This window comes from Mustela nivalis (assembly GCF_964662115.1).
Source record: "Mustela nivalis genome assembly, chromosome: 18".
NCBI lineage: Eukaryota > Metazoa > Chordata > Mammalia > Carnivora > Mustelidae > Mustela > Mustela nivalis.
In genome coordinates, this window is record NC_139037.1 from 53,713,719 (window position 1) to 53,734,347 (window position 20,629).

At 46.9% G+C, this 20,629-nt stretch overlaps 1 protein-coding gene across 1 annotated transcript; it reads right to left on the reverse strand.

The window, feature by feature from the left end:
* Positions 1-5,104: 5,104 nt before the first annotated feature.
* On the reverse strand, positions 5,105-20,520 carry LOC309853140 (SIGLEC family-like protein 1). The gene is made up of 6 exons (XM_082710954.1): positions 20,180-20,520; positions 13,746-14,028; positions 13,116-13,397; positions 12,861-12,963; positions 7,191-7,329; positions 5,105-6,254 (listed from the first exon to the last, which is right to left on the reverse strand). Exons 2-6 carry the CDS (start codon positions 13,783-13,785, stop codon positions 6,168-6,170), a joined length of 651 nt encoding a protein of 216 aa, XP_082567080.1. The 5' UTR covers positions 13,786-14,028; positions 20,180-20,520; the 3' UTR covers positions 5,105-6,167.
* Between the last annotated feature and the right edge of the window lie 109 nt (positions 20,521-20,629).

Genomic DNA, 20,629 nt, shown 5'->3' on the forward strand with positions numbered 1-20,629 from the left:
CAGTGGTGCCCATGTGGATGGCAGCTCATCAACTTTCAGTGTTTTCCCAACTGATGCCTTCCTGGTATGTCCTAGAAGCTGTCTTTCCAGCCTCATCCTGCCAGCACTTGGGAGGGGTATTCTCTGCTTGCTCAGCATCTGTGGACCAGCTCTGGTCTGGGCAAGCCAGCCAACTTCCCCACCGTCCAGGGATCCACTACCACATATCTTACAGTGTGGGCTGCACCTCAGCCTTGATGGGGAGGTTCCTTTCCAAGTTCATTCCTTCCTTGGGCCTGAATCCTATGGTATTCCCCTACCCCTTTATAGAATATTACCTGTTAAAGTTAATAATTCCTTATATTAAATTTTCCCTGTTCAAATTAAAAAAGAAAATGCTTGGTATGGCAATTTACTTAATATTTTTGTATCTTCGTTTCAACACCCAAAAAACTGAGGGGAATAATTCCTGCTCCTGGAGTTGCTAGAGCATGAAGGCAGTTTCCTGACATTGGAACAGCACCCATCCCAGCACCCAGCCAGGAGGGAGAGCTCTCATGGTTTCTGCAGTGCTGCTGTCTCTTCCTTTATCACCATCCCCATCTGCCCGGGCTTCCTGTGGCTGCTGTAACAAATTACCAAAAACATGGTAGCTTAAAACCACACACGTTGTTCCCTCCCAGTTGTGGAGGCCCGCAGTCCAACACCAATTTCCATGGGCCAAAAGCATAATGTCTACAGGGCTATGCTCCCTAGGGAGGCTTCTGGAGTGGGACAGGGGAGAATCTGTTCGCTGCTTGTCTGCTCTTGGTTGCCACCTGCATTCCTTGGCTTGAGGCTGCGTGGCTCCAAGCTCTGGAGCTTGGAGCTTCATATAAGGATATTGTGATTGTATTTAGGACCCACTTGGGTCATCCAGGATAAACCCCTCACCTCAGGATCCTTCATTTAATCATATCTGAAAAGACCATTTTCCCTTTGTAAGGTAGCATTCATGAGTTCCAGGCATTCGGCTCTGATATCTTTGGAGACCGTTACTCAGCCTCTCACCGCATCCCTCCACCATCCTCCACTCCTCTGACACAAGCTCCTCCACCTTGGACCTGAAGGGGGGTTTGGCCAAAGTGAGGCACAGACTGAACACTGGAGTATGGCTGGAGAATGTTGTCCTCCCTGCCTGCTGCTCTCCTTGGTTCCTGTCGGGTGGCTCCTCTGCTCTAGCCCTGGTTCTCAGTGAGGCCCCAGGGGCACATTTCTCCCCCTGGTTTCTCCAGGATCCAGCAGAATCTGGAAGGCGCCCTTTCCTTCTGTAGCTGGATCCTGGAATCCCTAACCCTGTGCATACCTCTGTAAGTGGCATCTTATCAGGAAGTGTGTTTAAGAACCCTACTGGAGGTGCACCTGGGCAGCTCAGTCGTTAAGTGGCTGCCTTCTGCTCAGGTCATGATTTTGGAGGTCCTGGGACCAAGCCCTGCATCGCATCAGGCTTCCTGATCTGCAGGAGACCTGCTTCTCCCTCTTCCAATCCCTCTGCTTGTGTTCCCTTTCTGCTGTGCCTCTGTAAAATAAAATCTTAAAAAAAAAAACAAAAACCCCAGAACCTTACTGGAGGGGCTGTCCCAGGCTAGCACAGGCTGTGTTATTACTCGGTGTTCATCAGGTTTTGGGCATTGTAAGATATTGAACAGCACCCAGGACTCAAGCCCTAGATGTAAGGAGCTCTCTTCCTGCCACCCATAATGGTCAGGACAACCCAGAGTGTCCCCAGGGAGGCACAAAGTTGCTCCCTTGAGGAACCACCGCTCTGGGAGGAAACACAGGAGCCAGGAACCGTGGTTGTCTCTTGGGAGTGGGATGAGGCAGGGGTCTTGCTTTTTCCTTTTGTTCCCCTTCGTAACTTGTTCCTGCTAAGCCTCTTTGAAAGTGAGGAACTCACTAAAGCAAAAAGCTGGCAGTTAAAATCAGAACAGGTGGTGTTGGAAGTGGCCCACACCTTGTGTTTGTGGGTTCTCAAGGGGCTCTCAGTTGGGTCCTGTGGGAACTGCAGCTTCCTCCTGGAGAATTCTTGCATTGACTTTTTTCCTCTCTGCAAACACACTGGCAACTCAGCCCCTAGACCTTTGTTAATCTCTGCACTCTGCCTAGACTCTCTTCTAAGACCTTCACCTCCTCAGAGACGCTTTCCACCTCTACCTTTGGCCCCTTGGCCAGGGGCACCCACGGTTTTCCTTACCACCCCTTACTTGTCACGTATCCCATTTATTTATTCTTGTTCACTGGCTTAGTGTCTTTCTCCCCCATGGGACTCTAAGCTCCCTGAGGGCAGGGACTTTGTCTGCCCCCATGGGTGCTATGCCTTCCGTGCCTCACACACAGTAGAGCTCTCAATACATTTTTTTGGAAGAATAACTCCTTACCCTCTTCACTGGCTTCCTCCCCACAAAAGGTCAGCCAAGGTCACCCACTTTGTAATATACTTTCCCTTTTCCTGTCACTGGCAGGTCCCTGAAACTGTGCTAGGTGTTAGTAACAGCAGTTGAAGACACTCACTGCCTGAGGCAGAGTGGGGGTGGTGGGGGTGTCCGAGCCCCAGCTCCCAGTTCCTCCACCTGTGTTCAATCAGGCAGGTTCCTTGTCCCTTTCTAGAGGATGTGCAAAATGGCCCCCACCTCACAGGGCTAGGGTGGGGATCAAATGGTGGGATGGCCAGTTTTTTCCATGAACTTGGCTGGAGGACCAGAGTCCTCCATCAGTCAAACCCCCAGCAACTGTTGCCCTGAAGGTATTTTGTACATGTAACTGACATATCTAATCAGTTGAGATAATTCTCAATTATCTGGGTGGGCTTGACTCAGTCGGTTGAAAGTCCTTTAGAGTAGAAAGGAGGATTCCCAGGAGAAGAAATTCTGCTTGGGGACAACAGATCCTGTGCCTGACAGTCTCCCGCCTGCCTGACAACTGCCTGCCTGGAGGACATCAGACCTGCCTAGCCCCACAGTCACATAAGCCAATTCCGTGCAATGAATCTCTTAATACGGGTCAGCTACTGATTCTGTTTCTTGGGTTGAACGCTGATGGATACAAATGGGTCTTAACATGTTAAGAACAGGACCTGGAGCACACACAGAGCTCAACAAACATGAGCTGCCATTCTGGTGGCCCCAGTGCCCTGCTCGGTGCCAGGCAGCCATGAACACATTCCCAGCTCACAGTAACACATGATGTTATGCTCCCATTCTGCAGATGAAGCCGGGAACGGGGTGCATGATCAGCCCACACTCAGGGCGGTGCTGGGATCCCATCACCGGTAGCCCAGCTCCAGCGCCCCATGGCCGGCCACAAAGGTTCACACGCCCACAGCCCCACTGCAGTGACCAGTGAGGATCCCTAACCAGGAGAGGAAGGGACAGTGGCAGCCCTGTCCTCTACCATCCTCCAAACCTAGCAAGGTGCAGGCACAAAAAGGGTTAACTGAGAAGGGAACTAGATGGGGGCTGTTGAATGAGAATGAGATGGGTGGGGGGTAGGGACTTGCTCCCAGAGAGATTCCTTCCCCAGCCTGAACTGCAGCCTTCAGGTCTCCCGATGATCAGCAGAAGTCATCCTGATGGACAGGGCTCCCAGGAGTGGGCAGGAGAGGGCAGAAGTGGGGGAGCAGGTGGCAAGGACACTCCCCTTTCTGAATGTCAGCTTCCTTGTGGGAAAAGCTGGGGGACCAGCTCCTGTCTCATAAAGTTGAGGTATGACCTTGGGGAGGTTTCTCCTCCTTCCCACGCCCCGCCCCCTGAGGGAGGTTTCTCAAGCTCTCTGGGCCTCAGTTTCCTCCTCTGTAAAATGCCCTTGACCACCAGACCCTTTGCACAGTGCTGCTGGGCTCTGTGCATGAAGGCCTAAGGGCCCATAAGGCACTGGGTGCTGGCCAGTGCCATCGTCGTGGTTGTGCCTGTCATCTCCTGAAGGAATGAGGGAGGGCTGTTTATAAAGTCCATCTACCCCATGATCTCCTCCTCAGGTGGAGTGAGGAAATAGCAAGATTTGCCCAGTGACATGAGTGACTGTTATATCACAATCAGAGACCAGGGAGTCCTGGGGAGTGAGTAGTCACCTCAGGCTAGATGGGGACAGAAGCATCCTCCTCTGATGGATAAAGGTTCTCAGCAGCTTGGGCATCCATCTCTGAACCTCAGTGGTCCCCCACTTACAGTCCCTTCCCCCCAAGGCACTTGTGTCCCAGTCTGCACTGGGAGGGACCCATGCTGGTGTCCCTGCAGGGCTCAGCATGAGTGTGGCACTTGGGGGCCCTGGGAAACCGTGTATTAGATGAGGAACAGGGGGAGTGGGTGAGAGAGGGGTGGCAACGGAGGCAGAGAGTGATGAGGAGGGGTGGGTGGTGAACCAGAGACCCTGCAGGGCAGCTGCTCCTTGGTCAAAGATCCACTTTCCAACCTCATCTTCATTTGCGGAGCTGCTGCTGGCTCCCTGACACCCACACATGGGGACAGCATCTTTTTTTCCTGAGCTAGGTATCCCTGAGTCCGTCACTGGCCGGCTGCCAGGCCTCCGAAGCTGAGCTCAAGGGTGCTGTCCCTGCCCTGTGTGTCCTTCCGGCAGCAGTCCCTCTTGCTTTTGAGAGCCGGCTGGATGATGATTGAGGCCCAAGAGCAGAGGAGCTTCCTCTGGCCAGCCTGGGGTGCCCTGACTGGCTCATTCCTTCCCGCTGTTGCCCCCTGCTTGTGCTGCCCTCGCTGGAGCACCCCAGGTCCCCCACTTTCCGTCTTGTGGCTTCCCAGCTCCCAGCATGTCTGCCCAGATCAGGGGGCAATGCTCCAGCTCCCAGTTCTCCCAGTCTTACTCTCTCTTCCCAGTACTGGCCCCTGCCCCTCCCTGATGCCCTCTTTCTGCAGCCTTGACCCTGCAGGCCGCAGCCAGACCAGGGAATGCCTTGCGGGCAGGACATGAACTTCACTCACCAGTGTCCCCAACCCAAGGCCTGCCACATGGGGACACCACAGCTGTTTGCCGTAACACCTATGAATGAATTCCTGGAATGTCCTTCTCCGTCTAAATAATTCTTCCTCATCCTTCCAGACCCAAGCCTCTGCCCAGGGTCTGGGGATTCTGTTTCCACTGGGCAAGGCATTTGCATTCTGAATAACAATACCTTTGGGCAAGAGGTGTGTTTAGAGGAAAGGTGTCTCCTCCAAGTCTATGGTTCTGATGAGACTTGCAAATGATAGGTCCACATATGACTTTTTGGGGGGCCCGTGCTGCTTTTTAAAAACCGTTACTAACAGTTCGAATCCAGAAATTTCACACTGGAATCTAGATGTCTGGATTTTTTTGAAAACAAATAAATAAATAGATAAAAGAGAAACTAGAAGACCCAGCAGATCTCATTCCTGCTGGGGGAGGGGACAGGTTAAGAGGCGGATCTGAGTTCTCTGCTTCCCCCTTCAGGTGGGACACCTGCTCTCAGGACCACTCGGTTCTCATGTGGATCAGGGGCACTTATTTTGTTACCTGCCCGGCCCCTATGGGCTTTTGAGTTTGCAGCCTCCGCACCATAGTCTTATAAGGTCAGGAAAAAATCTCCAGGGGACAGGGACAACTGCTCCAGGGAGCAAGGGCCCTGGGTTGGGGGAGGGGTGTCCTGGGCTGTGCAGTCTTGTTGTGTGGCCTGAGGCACTGTGAGCCTCTGTTTCCCTATTTGCAACTTGGGGGTGTGGAGGGCGGCCCCGTGATCTCCAGTGTCCCTGCAGAGAGACCTCTGGGCTTCTTTAGTGTTTCAGGCACTTACCTTCCACGGGTCTCAGTTTCCCTCTGCAGAGTGCGGAGGCTAGCTTTGCTTGGCAGTGCCTGAAGCTGCAGGAGGGTCACTGTCACTCTGGGTCACAGTGCCCGTGTGGACAATAGCGTTAGCCCCTCTGCTAGTGCTGTCTCCCCGCCAGGGTCCCGTGTATGTCACCAGTGGTCCTGCGCGTTGGCAGACCTGTCCAGACCATGTTGCTCAAGGGCAGAGAGTAGGCAGGTCCTTGGTTGGGGAGGGGACTGACAAACAGGTCCAGCGCATGGGAGTCCTTGTGGGGTGAATGTGTGAGCTCCTGGCGCTGACTTCTGGTCTTAGAGTCTCTGGATAGAGATACTGCTCCTGCTCTGTAGGTCTGGGAAGTTTGACCGGGCTAGTGGATCTAGGCGTCTGAGAGCCACGCATCTGTCTTGATCAGTCTGGGAGCTTTCTTGCCCGTGGTCAGTCCTTCTGGCTCAAGACCCCTAGACTGTGGGAGAACCAGATCCTGGCATTCTTCTGCCTTGGCCAAGCCCTTCCCCTCTCTGGGTACCCCCCAATGGAAAGCTATGACTAACTCCTTGATGCCTGTGTCATCGGATGAACCGTGCCCTCCCCCTTGTAAGCCCCTTCCCCCTACAATTCATATGTTGAAGCCCTAACCCACAGTACCTCGCACTGACTTTATTTGGAGACAGGACCTTTAAAGAGATGATTAAATTAAACTGTGGCCATTAGGGTGGGCCCTAATTCGTTATGATATGTGTCTTCACATAAAGAGATTAGGACACAGACACGTGCACAAGGAAGGCCACTTGAGGACACAGGGAGAAGGTGGCCCTCTATAAGCTGAGGAGAGCGCTCGCAAAAAACCAGCCCTGCCAACACCTTGATCTCGGTTTTCTGGCCTCCGGATCTGTGAAAATGCCTGCTGTTTAAGTTCCTGAGTCTGGGGCACTTCATTATGGCAGCCTTGAGCAGACTAATAATAATAAGGCCTATGCCCTAGTATTTTCTGTTCACTCCCGGAAGGGCAGCAGCCACTTGTGGCCAAGTCTGCCTTCCCAACTGGGGCAGGGGCTGGGCCCAGAGCCCCTCAGGCTCTTCACCATCCACAGCAAAGGGGACTCTGCTGCTGGAAGGGGACTCAGCTTGAGGCACCAGACAGACACTCGGGTAAGGCCCAGTCCTGCCAGTGGCCATGTGTCAGAATGAGTGCGAGACATTGCTGGCAGTGCAGAACCTCTGGACTCTGACCCTGAGGGGTTGGATTTGCAAGTCTAGGGGTCCCGGACAATCTTTGTTTCTAAAGAGTGTTCCCTGGTGGTGTCAACAGGCAGTGGGTGAGTTTAGGCAGGATGTGGAGGTCAGCTGGCCTCAGCTGGGCAGCAGTCTGTCTGGTGTCCGTCCCAGCCCAGGGACTTACCTCCAACTGACGCTCAGTGCTTTTGGCTTCAGACTTCACAGCTGTTTCTGGCTCTTCCAGCAACTCTGGTATCTGGATAATTGGGGCCTCTTTAGCCTTGGAAATGTTCCTGTCCTCCCACCATTGAAGCATCTTCACTCTAAAGTAATGAGCCCTGTGGTTAATACTGTGCTCCATCTCCCCGTCCCCTCCTTGTTCCCAGAAGGAGCCCTGGGCTGGGGGTCAGAAGACCCAGACCCTTTCCCTCCATTTGCTAGTTCTGTGACCAGCAACTCCCTCTCCTCCTCAAGCAGGCATACAAATACTCACTCTCTTGGCCTGGATCTTCTTCCTAGCTTCTTTTCCAGCCTCCTGGCCCAGAGCTGACCTGTACCTTCCCTGCTCCCAGCCATCCCATGGCTCCCCAGCACCCTCACGACAAAGTCCCAGCCCTCCCCAACCAAGTCCCTTCATGGTGGTGCCTTTACTCAGGTTCTCTCCCAGCCCTGTGATGTCTCAATATGTATATGATTTTTTTTTCTAGACTAATTTTTTACACCTTTTTTCTTTCTCTTAATATTTCCACTGTATCTGTGCATGTTAGTACATTGACAGCCTCCTTAGTCTTTTTCACAGCTGCGTGGTGCTCTGTTGTGTAGATGTATCATTGGTTACATAACTGGTTCCCTTCCTTTCTTGCCCTGGCAACTGCAATTGCCCTGCTCCTTGGTCCCCCTGCTTTGCTCAGTCTGGCTCTTCCCCAGGAGTGGGAATGTACATGGGATTTTGTTTGTATTCAGCTGTAATGAAGCTAACAGATTGGGGAATGGCTGCCATTGAACAGACAGTTTGTTATTCAAAGTTCCCAAGAGGTGGGACGTCTAGGGGGTTCAGTTGGTTAAGCATCTGCCTTTGGCTCCGATCATGATCCCAGGGCCCTGGGATCAAGCCCTGTGCTGGGTTCCCTGCTTAGCAGGAAGTCTGCTTCTTCCTCTCCCTTTGTCTCTCTTCTTGCTTGTGTGTGCTCTCTCTTTCCCTGACAAATAAATAAATAAAATCTTAAAAAAAAATTCTCCAAGTTCCCAAGAGGGGCACACCATGCCACACAGGGCCACATGGGGAAGCTCCAGGGTTGCTCAGGGAAGTAGAAGGGGGAAGCACATGTGGGAGCTTTTATTATGGTTTCTATGGGACTGGAATGGCACAGTAGGCAAGTTTAGGACTGGCCCACCAAAGTACCTCACCCACCTAAACATTAGTCGAGGATGGCCCTGTGACTGAAGCAGGGACAATCAGAGTCTTCTCTGGACCGATATATCCTCAAGAGGAAGACAAGTCCTGTCTCAGCTAGAGTTGCTGAGATAGGATACAATCATGTGGCTGCTCCTGGCCATCTTGCCACTAGGTGGAGAGAGCCTCCAGGGGTCAAGTACACACAGAAGGAAGCAGAGCAAAGGCATGGGGACAGCAGACTCTTAATGTCATATGCATACCTAGATCCAGCCATGTCTGAAGTATAAATATTCCCTGTTACGGGCTGAATTGTGTCTTCCTTATCCCACCCAATTCATTCCAACACCCAGTACCTCAGAATGTAACTTTTTTTAAAGAAAGGACCTTTAAAACGGTAATTAAGGTAAAATGAGGTTATACTGTACTTGGATAAGACCTTCAATGAGGTGATTAAGTTAAATTGATGCTTTTAGGTGGGTCCTAATCCAATATGACTTGTGTCCTTGTAAGAAGAGGGACAGGTGCCTGGGTTGCTTATTAAGTGGCAGACTCTGGCTTTTGGCTGGGGTCATGATCTGAGGGTTGTGGGATGGAGCTCTGTACTGGGCTCTGTACTCAGCACAAAATCTGCTTGTCCTTCTCTCTCATGTCCTCCCCCAATTCATTCTCTCTTGCCCTCTCTCTAAAATAAATAAAAATCCAGGGTGCCTAGTGCCTCAGTGGGTTAAAGCCATGATCCCAGGATGGGATGGGATGAAGTCCTTCATCGGGCTCTCTGCTCAGCAGGGAGCCTGCTTCCTCCCTTCTCTCTCTCTGCCTGCCTCTCTGCCTACTTGTGATCTGTCTGTCAAATAAATAAATAAAATCTTTAAAAATATTAAAATAAATAAAAATCTTAAAAAAAAAAAAAAGGAGTAGAGGGACAGACACCAGGTGTGTGTGTGCACAGGGATGATCAGGTGAAGTGGTAAGAGGGTGGCCATGTGCAAGCCAACGAGTCTTAAGAGAAACCAATCCTGCTGACACTTGGGGTCTTGGGCTTCCAGCCTCCAGAACCATGAGAAAATAAATCTCTGTTGTTGAAGTCTTAGACTTAACAGATGGTCAATATGTTCCTGTAGCAGATTATGTACAGATGGCTGCAAATTTCTGGCACTCCTCCCATGGCGAAATGGGGTCTATTTTCCCTTCCCCTTGAATCTTGGCCAGTCTGTGACTTGTTCTGAGAGAATATGATGGAAGTGACATTCTATCAATTCCAGGCCTAGCCTTAAAAGGACTGGCAACTTTGCCTTGGAAGGGACCATGACAGATGAGTCTCTAACACTGCATGGAAAGTAAGAGGGGCCCAGGTGAGTCCCGTCCTCCGGCTGTCCACAGCAAAATGTCAGGCATGAGAGTGTAGCCATCTTGGACCCTCTGCCCTAGCCCAGCAGCTAGCTAAATACCACCAAGTGACCTCAGTGGATACCATAGGAAGCTGAAGAATCATTCAGTTGGGCCCTACTCAAATTCCTGATCCATGAAATTGTGCGATATACTAAAATGACCATTGTTTAAAGTCACTAAGTTTAGGGGACTATAATATAGCAACATATAGCAATAACTGTTTCCTTTTTCCTTGAGCTTGCTGAATTCAGCTCTTATTACTCACAACTGGAAGAGTCCTAACTAATGTGACTTATCTCCTTTAACCATTATCCTTCATGCATTATTCCCCCAAACTTTTCCACCTACGACAGTTTAAAATCCCAATACTCTATGCTGTGCCTCCTGTCCTATTCAGGTTCTTTATGCTCTCTTTCAGTCTTTGGTTTCTGTTCCTTGATCTCACAGATGGAGGCTTCGGATCCAAGATACCACATTCTCTAGCACCTTGGTTTCTCTTCCTTTTTTCCCTGCCTCACGGGGAACAATGGCTACCACTCGAAGTGCTCTTTCCCCCAGCTTTCATATCTCTCTGGTGTTCTACCCCATCATCCTTCCATGGCATCCTGCCTGCAAATTCCCAAATCTAGATCAATGCCACCCTTCACTCTTTTTCTTCCAATGACCACTACTGGGAGGAAACATCACACAGCAATGGCATTGTTGCCGCTAATATTGAACAATCTCCAGTCACCATTGGACCTTTGCTGCTGGCCACCAATTATTTCCCTTGTCTTCATGTGGATCCCACTCATTCTCCTCAGTGGCTATTCCAATCATCTCATCCCCATCACCACTTTTCTTGATCCCTTCCCCTCACCCCTGCTCCCACCCACATCTTTCAGCAGATGACCTCACCATCCTCCTTCACTGTGAAAAAAAAAAGCCCATGGGTAGGAGGGCCTCACCCCACCCACCAGAATCATAAACACTACCTAAAGTGAACAAGAAAAATATAGAACATCTGCCATTGGATTTTGAGAATAATTCTGAGAATAAGGATAAATGACTGCTTTAGAGAGTGCCATTTCAATGGCGTGGTGCTAGTGAGCAGATTGTAGGGGACTGACGAATGTAAGGGTGATGAGAATCAGGCAGTGGGAGTAAGCTCTTCTCTCAAAAAAAATTGGATGGTACATAGAGGGTGTTTGTGGGGCTGAGGTTGGAGAGATTTGGGCACGTTTATACCCTTCAGAGAAAGAACTGGTGAAGAAAGAATGACTGAAAATTTAGGAGACAGAAGAGATGATTAATGGAGTGTGGAGGAGATGGATTCCCAGGCAAAGGAGGTGAGGCTAACCTTGGACAGGAAGAGGGATGCCTCTTTCTCTGAAAAAGGCAAGAAGTAAATCACCAGTGCCAGTGGCAATAACTCTGTAGGTGTTGGGAGTTGCTTTTTTCCTGTGAAGTAGGTAAAACTTGTTGCCGAGTGAGGGGAAGGAGATAAGAGAAGAGGGGAAGGAAAGAAAACATCTGTAATACTGATAAGGCATCATATTGGGGAAGGCTCTCGGGGGTGTGTGGGAGGATTTTTTTTTTTTTAGATTTATTTATTTTATTTAATTAATTAATTTATTTATTTTAAAAGATTTTATTTATTTATTTATTTGACAGGTAGAGATCACAAGTAGGCAGAGAGGCAGGCAGAGAGAGAGGGGGGAAGCAGGCTCCCCACCGAGCAGAAAGCCCGATGTGGGGCTCGATCCCAGGACCCCAAGATCATGACCCGAGCTGAAGGCAGCAGCTCCACCCACTGAGCCACCCAGGCACCCCTAGATTTCTTTATTTTAGAGAGAGAGTGGGGAGGAGGGCCAGAGGGAGAGGGAAGGAAGCAGACTCCCCATTCAGCAAGGAGCTGATGTGGGGCTTGGTCCCTGGACCCTGAGATCATGACCTGAGCTGAAATCAAGAGTCAGACACTTAATTGACTGAACCACCCAGGTGTCCTGTGTGGGAGGATTTCTAGGCAGTATGGATGCCACCTTCCCCTACAAGGATGGAGATTCTGAAGGGCGGGGTCCCCTTAGTATCTCCCTTGTATGGACCTTTAACCTAGCACTTGCTTTCTTGTCTATATCCCTAGAAAATGCAGGGCATAGGGCAAAAGGACAAACAGAGGAAAAAAGAAAATCTGAGAAATATTAAATGAGAAGCCCACAGTGAAAGGAAATGATGGAGGTAACAGACACGAGAGCACAGATGAAAGAGGCAAAGCAGATGTACCTAACAACAAACAAACAAAACAGATACCCACACTTAGTCACATCAGAGTAGAACCATTAGCACTAATACTATCCAAAAGCCCAGATGGCTGTGGGGGCCCTGAAAAGGCACCCAGCCCAGTGCCAGGAAAGGTTTCCTGGAACACATGATGTAAAGGCTGTGAGCTGAGCCCTTAATGATGAGTAAATGTCAGCCTGGTGAGAGAGGGGAGCAGGGATGGGAGGAGAAGTGCAGAGAAGGGCACTGAGCAGAAATCACAATACAACTAGAAAAGATGAACTTGATTTAAAGCCTATGTATCTGAAAGAAAGAAAAAGCCTATGTATCTGTTGAAAACAGTCTTCATCAAGTGTAGGATACACATTCTTTTTAAGCCTGTGTGGAATGTTTATAAAAACTACCACAAAGAAAATAAAGAATTGAAATAATTCATAGTATTAAATCCACTTATTGGATTTAAGCTAGAAATAAAGAAAACAGGATCGTTAGAATACATTGCTTTGTCTAAGAAAATCTCTCCTGGGTTAAAAATCAAAATGGAAATTAGAACTATTTTAACCAAGTGATACTAAAATAGTTTATACCAAAGTTTGTGAGGTGCAACTAAAGTCGTGCTTAGAGGGAAACTGATAGCCTTACACTCACATATTGGGAGAAGAAGAATGGCTAAATTAAATGATACAAAAGACCATGTTAAGGGGGCAAAAAGAACAGATTGGAAGGATTATAATGAAGGAAATAAAGAACATAAATAAATGTAGTAGGTGTTGGAAAAGGCTTGATGATGAATTTTAACCTGATACTCACATGAGGAGGACAAGGAAGAAGAAGAACAGTGCGGAGATGATGGATCCATATATGATGCCCTGGGTCAGCCCTTTCACGAACACACTGGAACCTGAATGCTTATCTGGAATCAGAGGGAAGTGAGAGTGGTATTTTATTTTCTCCTAAGGCTGTGAAGTCTGAGCTACCACTCTTTCCTCTGGCCCTGTGCCCATCCTCATTTTGATCCCCCGGTGTTGTTGTTCTAGCCCAGTCAGTAGACCCCTACATACTGACCTGGTAGTAGGAAGACACGTGAAGCATGGATTCCATGTTGGTTCTTCCCCTCACAGCGGAGATTCATGAGTAAATCAGGCTCCCCAGTGAGGCTAATGGTGCTGTTGTTCCAGGCACCAATTACCGTGGAAGTCACCTTGAAGATGCTATTTGTGTTGTTGACACTCACAGGAACACCTTCCAACAACCACTGCATAGAGGGTGTAGGGAGCCCATGGAAGGAACAGCTACACTGCAGAGTCTTCTCCAAGGAACAAGAAGCATTAAGCAGCCTTGTGGGTGCTATGGGGAGAGCAGGTCAGTAGTCACCAAGGCATCCTTACTTCCTTTCTCCACTTTCTCCTTTTCCTTATTCCTATTCTTATTCCTGATTCCCCAGGAGCTTCAGAAAAACTTTCTGGAAGCCCAGAGAAGCTGGGCTTCTCAGACCAGTTTCCCTTCATCCTCTTCCTCACCTGTGTCTGATTCTTGTTCAGCTCTTACCTCTGGTCTTTCAGCCGCTGAAGCCTGGTAAAGATGTGACAGCTTGCCAGACTCCTCCCACCCAACCCTGCCCCAGGACTCGGGAATTTCTCCTGAGCCCACCACTTCTCCCAGACTCTGGATCTTCCTTTGCCCACCAGCACTCACAGATCACTTGGAATGCAACCCCGGCACTTCCAGAGAACATAGCTGGGGAGAAATTCAAATGACATCTGAGGGTGGTGTTATAATCCTGAGGCTTCAAGGTGAGGTACAGCAGTAGGAGGAGGAGTTGCTGGAGCCATCTGTGCTGGTGAACATGGTGGGTCAACTCCAGGAAAGGAAAGGAGCTTTGTTTTCTTTTCGGTGCCTTTAATGGTACAAGTCAAAATCATAGGATCCCCAGCCACGAGAATCTCTAGGATGTGGAGCTCTGGTTTCTGGGTCTGCCCTGAAGGGAAAGACAGATTGGACTGAAACAAGGGATCCTCATGGATACTTCAATGACCCACCAGTGTCTCCAGGTTACAAAGCATTTTCTCACCCATAAGTTCACCTGGTACACCCTCCCCACTCTGATAACCTCATGGAACCTGATACTGTTACTGTTGGATATATTTTCACATGGATATATCCCTTCTATGCACTATCTAGGTGAGCAAACTGAGGAGACTTCCTTAAGGAGGCAGAGCTTGAACCTGAATCCTGGACTCAAGCCTAAGGGTGAGAGAATTTTCTGAGATCTACATTGCCTCTAATTCCTTACCTGTCCCCCAGCCCAGACCTCCTAGGGTCAGTTCCTACAGTGCATCTTCCCTCCCAATCCAACTCTCCCCTCAGGCTCTGCCCTTTCCAGCAGATCTGTGATTGCTTCCCTGTCCACCTCTTACTTGCTGGATGGTGTGGGGCAAATCACTTTCCCCCTCTTTGTATTTCTATCAATAAAGAAATAAAGTTATCAATTGTACCATATATTGTATTATTGTAAAAACAAAATACATAGGATTTTATAAAGCTCTATGAAGTAAAAACCACACAATTACCAGAACATCTTCTTGGACTTGCTCCTTTACAAACCACCCATTTGAATGAGATTGTCATCTGATATGGAGAGTTTTATATCCTCCTACAGGAAGGACTCTTGTGTTCTAGATCTGCACAGAATAAGTATGTCATGGTGTCCCTTTTAAGTACATTGTGGATCAGCAGGGTACAGTCTTGTTCGTCAAGATTTCAAATAGTGTGGAATCTGCCCTTGGTGTTATTATCTATGGTAGCACTGGGTTGATTTATAGCTACACAGGACCTGATATTTTTATTGAGCCAGTAGGCCATGAGCACAGAATTGCTTGGGTATTCCTTGGGAAGTTCAAATATTCAAAGGATTACACATCTTCTACTTGTATCTTCTTGAGTTCCACCAAAACATGAGAAAGTAACCCTGTGGGGAGGGATTTAAGTTGAAAAACTGACTAACCTAGTGTCCTCCAGTATCCCACTTGTGCATTAAAGGATTAAGCTTACCCTAGAAAGATTTGACCCTTTCCCAGTTCTAGGGAGGTAACCTCTATGCCCTTGGAATGTCCTCCTGATAAGAGTGTCTATTACCTAGGTCATGCTGGATAGTCTATATGAACAAAGTGATTTATGGAGGGGACCTTGGGCCATATGTGGTATCAGTTTGACCTCTGGAGGAGCCAGAGACTAAGGTCAGCCATGCCTATGGGACCAGGCCCCCAGTAAAAACCCTGGACACTAAAGCTGAGTGAGATTCCCTGCCTGGCAACACTGGGCATATTGCCAAACATTATTGCTAGGAGAAATAAATACTGTATGCACAACTCTACTGGGAGAAGACAACTGAAAGTTTATACCTAGTCTCTCCTAAATCCTGCCCTTCGTGCCTCTTCCCTCTGCTGATTTTAATCCCCATTTGTTTGCTATAATAAATTGCAACTGAGAATATAACAGTTCTGCTAAGTTCTGTGAGTCTTCCTTGTGAATCATTGAACCTGAGGGTGGTCTTGTGGACTCCTAAGTGTACCACCGCAATTTAGCCCACTGGGTTTTTCTGTTGTTCTTAGTGTTGGTAGTAATTATATTTTGTGAGGTTGGCCATGTAGCTCCATTTCTGAATCTCAGTTTCTCAATCAGAAAAATGGGCACAATACTACCAATACTACAGTGTTGTGGGAATTAAGAGATATTAACTAAAGATGTACCCCACTCTTTTTTCACTTCCTCAGACACCTCCAACCCTGATTCTCATTCTATTTACCCAACCATAACAGTGGCAATGACATAAGTACCAACAGGATCTCAGGGACAAGAAAAGGCCAGGACCTATCCAGTTGCTGACTCAGGTCTCATCCATATATTGTGGAGGGCAGGATTTGAAAAGAGAATCAGCAGTAAGAGGCATGGGGTGTAGGTTGAGGTAAATTCATAGCCTACTAGGGGCTTTTGTCTCTTCAACCACTCTTAAATTCTGTTCACCTTGAGAATTAGGAGCTTCATGGGAACAGATGCTAATTATTATGTACTCTATAATAATTGTAGACTGTAACTTAGCTGTTGGCTCTCATTGAACAAGTATTCTTTTCACTGTTTTCTTCATTTCCCAGGTGACAGGTCCCTTATGTATAAAATGGAAGGAGGCCGAGGCCACTTCTAGTAATGCCATCCTAAAATTATGGTTGTATTACTGACCTGTATAATTGTTTATAGATTTTCCAACACCTTCATAGAAATCAGTTTAAGCCATCCTGATAATGGTTTTTTATAGTCCCTTAGACAGGGGAGAAGCTGGGGCTCAGAAAGGCTAAAGGTCTGCTTCAGGTTACAGAGAAAGGAGTAACAGCATCAACTAGAACCTGGTTTTCTACACGTTAAGTCCAGTATTCCAAAACATCACCACAAGGGATCTCAACACTCTTGGTTCTGGAACACCATGCTATTTCTCTTCTCTAAGACGTGACTTAATAACACCTACTATATAGATGATGGTGTTGAGAAAGCAGATGTGTATACATCTATCATTGAAGTTCTGGAGTGGCATGGGCATGGCATTAAAATGGAATTAGGAGTCAGAGGAGTTGGGTACTCCAATAGCGAAATTTCTAATGACTTGTGGCAAAGTTGCTGAATCTCCCAAGGCCTGTTTCCTCATCTGTGAAATGAGGACAATAATTCCTCAGGGAGCTTTTGGGGTAGATGAAATGGGACACACTGTGAGTCACAGAATATGCACATGGAAGACGTCTATTATTTATTATTTATCAAGTACTTAATTCTCTATCTCTTCACCTTACTCAGCACTGTCTTCCACTCCCCACCCATACCCACCTCACCCCCACTCTTTTTTCACTTCCTCAGACACCTCCAACCCTGATTCTCATTCTATTTACCCAACCATAACAGTGGCAATGACATAAGTACCAACAGGATCTCAGGGACAAGAAAAGGCCAGGACCTATCCAGTTGCTGACTCAGGTCTCATCCATATATTGTGGAGGGCAGGATTTGAAAAGAGAATCAGCAGTAAGAGGCATGGGGTGTAGGTTGAGGTAAATTCATAGCCTACTAGGGGCTTTTGTCTCTTCAACCACTCTTAAATTCTGTTCACCTTGAGAATTAGGAGCTTCATGGGAACAGATGCTAAGAAATTTCAAGGATAGAGCAGTGCTTCCGAGACTCTCTCTGGAGCCCCAGTACCATGTCTTTCTTCTTTCTCCTCTAGTCATTACCCCCAGGTCCTTCCCTCTTTGAAGGACCTCAACTGCCAGACTGAGAAGCTTGACCTCTCTCCCAAGTCGATGGGGGAAGTCGTGAAAATCACTTTCAAAGGTTTTGAACCATGGGGAACATATTTGGGTGTCATAAGATCACTATAGATCTGCATCAAGGAGAAAGAAACAGTTCAAGAGGAAGAAACAGTGGCCATGCGGGTGGAGAGGACAGAATATATTTAAGTAGTATTTAAGCAATAGAAGACATGTCTAGGTCAACAGGATAAATTCCAAACTCCTTTGCCTTGCATTTGAGGCTGTCCATGTTTTTGCTCAAAAAGTTGCCCTATCTCCACTGCTTCTTTCCCTAGCCTCTGCTATTCTTTGCCTGTCAAAGTGAGAAGTACCTTTCCACATATAGTCTATACATTCCTGTCTCTGTATGTTTACTTGGGCCACTTTTCTTTTCACTACATTCTTCTGCAACTCTCCCCTCTGCCCACATTCAATCCTAGCCCTCTTTCTAAGTCCAGGTCAAATGAACTTCCATCAGGTAGCCTTCCATGATCTCCACAACCAGAAAGAAGCCTCCATTCCTAGACTCACTTCAATATCCTTATCCATTCATCTCTTTTAGGGCAATGTCTCAGACAAACTCTGAGAAATGCCTACCTGATAACCACCCTCCTGTGTATACTTATAATTTTAAATTTGTTCAGATGATCAACCCCCAGTTAAAAACAAAACAAAATAAAACAAACAAACAAACAAACAAACAAAAAACTTTATTTCTCTGCCTCCTCTACATCCAGGAATGGCTCTATGACTGTTGTGGCCAATACCAGTACAAGTACAAGAAAAATGTCTTGTGTGGATAAAAGCCTATTCAGCATTTACCCTACTTTCTTTACCATTATAACTGAGCTCTGAAGGTCTGTTTTTTGCATATAATGCTAGCTAATGGAATTCCAGACCCTGGTTTTAAAAAAATAAGTTTTCATAATGAAAGGAAACAAGTCTTAGAAAGAATTGAAAAAGATGTTCACTTTCCCTGAAGCTATAAATCAAAAGATATTGTTTTGTGTTATAAAAGGACTCAAGGAATTTGATTTGATATTGTACAAAACTGAGAATGTTTATAAGAATATAATTTATGTTCTCCTTTGCAATATACAGTTTTGTATGAATATTCATGACTGTTGCTGACTTGTTCTGTTCTCTGTTGATACAAATCCGCCCTTGGAAGAACAATTTAAATAAAGTGGTCTTATGAGACTCTAAAGACATTAGAAATTATTCCATGTCTTATGAAAATGATATCCAAATAAAATAGAATTCTGACCAGTTGTCTTATTTGATAATTTCTTGCTCTGATAACAATAATATTGTAACTGACATCTCTGTTTTCTTAAATTGTACACCCATCTGTAAGACTGTACTCTTCTTTTCTCCCACATGTGCAATGCAAATAAAAACTTTGGACTCTGCTAGATTTATTATTAAGCAAATATTCTGAGAGACCTGTCTACTTAGAATACCAACCATGAGGCTACCTGCCAAAGACTTTTGAGATTTCTATTTTTCTGATATCAGCACTACTTTCTCTTTGTTGTTTTCTTCTTTTTCAAAACCTGTCCCTTCTTGCTCCTTCTCCTCCTCTTTCCCTGGAATATGGATGTGATGCTGGAGGTGGAGTAGCCATTTGACAACCATGAGATAACAGTAAAGATCAAAGCCACAGACTAAGGATACCGTAAACAACAATATAGTGGTCCTGGTTCCCTGACAGCTTTGTGGAGCTGCTATATTCACCTTGTACAGCCTACAAATATGCTTCCTCTTCATTCGGTTGTTTCTTTACTTGGGAAACTGGTCAAATATCCTACAGGAGAACTATCCAAGAGTGAGATTCTTGAGGAAAGATCCTACATCAAATAGATCTTTGTGTCCTCCAGGGTCTTAAAAAGGTTCTTGTCTGAAAAAAATGTAAAAGCACATATCTTGATGATTTTCCAACTATTAGTTTCCAGTTTAATTCCACTGGGGTCAGAAAACATACTTTATATTATTACAATTCATTTGAGTTTGTTGAGACTTTATAGTTCAGAATATGGTCTAAGTGTTCCAGGAGCTATTGAGTACAATGTGTATTCTATATTGTTGGATGGGATAGTCTATAAATGTCACTTAAGTCAATTTGGCTGATAGTATTTTTTTAAGATTTTATCTATTTATTTGACAGAGAGAGAGCACAAGCACAGCGGGTGGCAGGCAGAGAGAGGAGAAGCAGGGTCCCTGCTGAGCAAGGAGCCCAACCTGGGGCTCAATCTCAGGACCCTGGGATCACAACCTGAGCTGAAGGCAGATGCTTAACCAACTGAGTCAAACAACTAAGCCACCCCAGTTGCTGGTATTCTATATCCATACCATTTCTTTTCATCTGCTTGCTCAGTTACTGAGAGGGGAGGGTTGATTAGCCTAGTTCTCCTTTCAGTTAGATTGGGTCTTTATTTTTGAAATTAAAAAATTTAATTAGAAATTAATCCTCAGAATCTAATTGAATATAGTGATTTATTTACAACCTCAAATCAAAGATTAAGGAGAACTCTGGAGGTGATTCCAGATAAAGCTTTGCCAGTAACTCGCTGGAAACTTTAGACAGTGCTGTTCCCTCTCTGGTTTCCCCCCCCCATTTTCCCCATCTGTAAAAGGAGCAGGTGTTATTGCCCAGGTGTAATGGTCCTTCTGACTTCAAAATTACGATCTTTTCCACGTCTCTTTCCCTTCTCCAGGGCCTGGTGCAGCCATGGGTTGTCTCCACAAAAAACCTCTTTCCTCTTCCCGCTAAATAATCATTTCCCTTTCCAGACTTACCCTCGTCTTGGGTGCCCACAGCTCCAGCCTGGACTGTCCTCAGCACGTCTCCACTCTGCTATTTCCGTGACAACCCAACGTCCTCCTTGAGTTCGGTTAAGGGCATCACGCGGACTTAGCCAAACTCACCATTGGCTGACTTACTACTTACAGGAACTTACTTTCCAGAGGGAGGAATTGATTGGTTGATTTAATGGCTTCCTACAACCCAGATCAACTGACATGTGCAATAAGCATGTGTACAACTACTGAGTGACTCACTGGGAAGGGACTAAGGTAGAGGAAACCCAACTGATTAGCTCACTCATAACAAGTTCATTAGGTGGCATGTGAGTCCCCAGCCTCACCAACGTCCCAAGGGCCTGAGGTCACGTGGGGATGTTGCTCCCCCAAAGCCCCACCCCTCAGGCATACCAGTAAGCGTGCACGAATCTCTCCAGAGCCAATCAG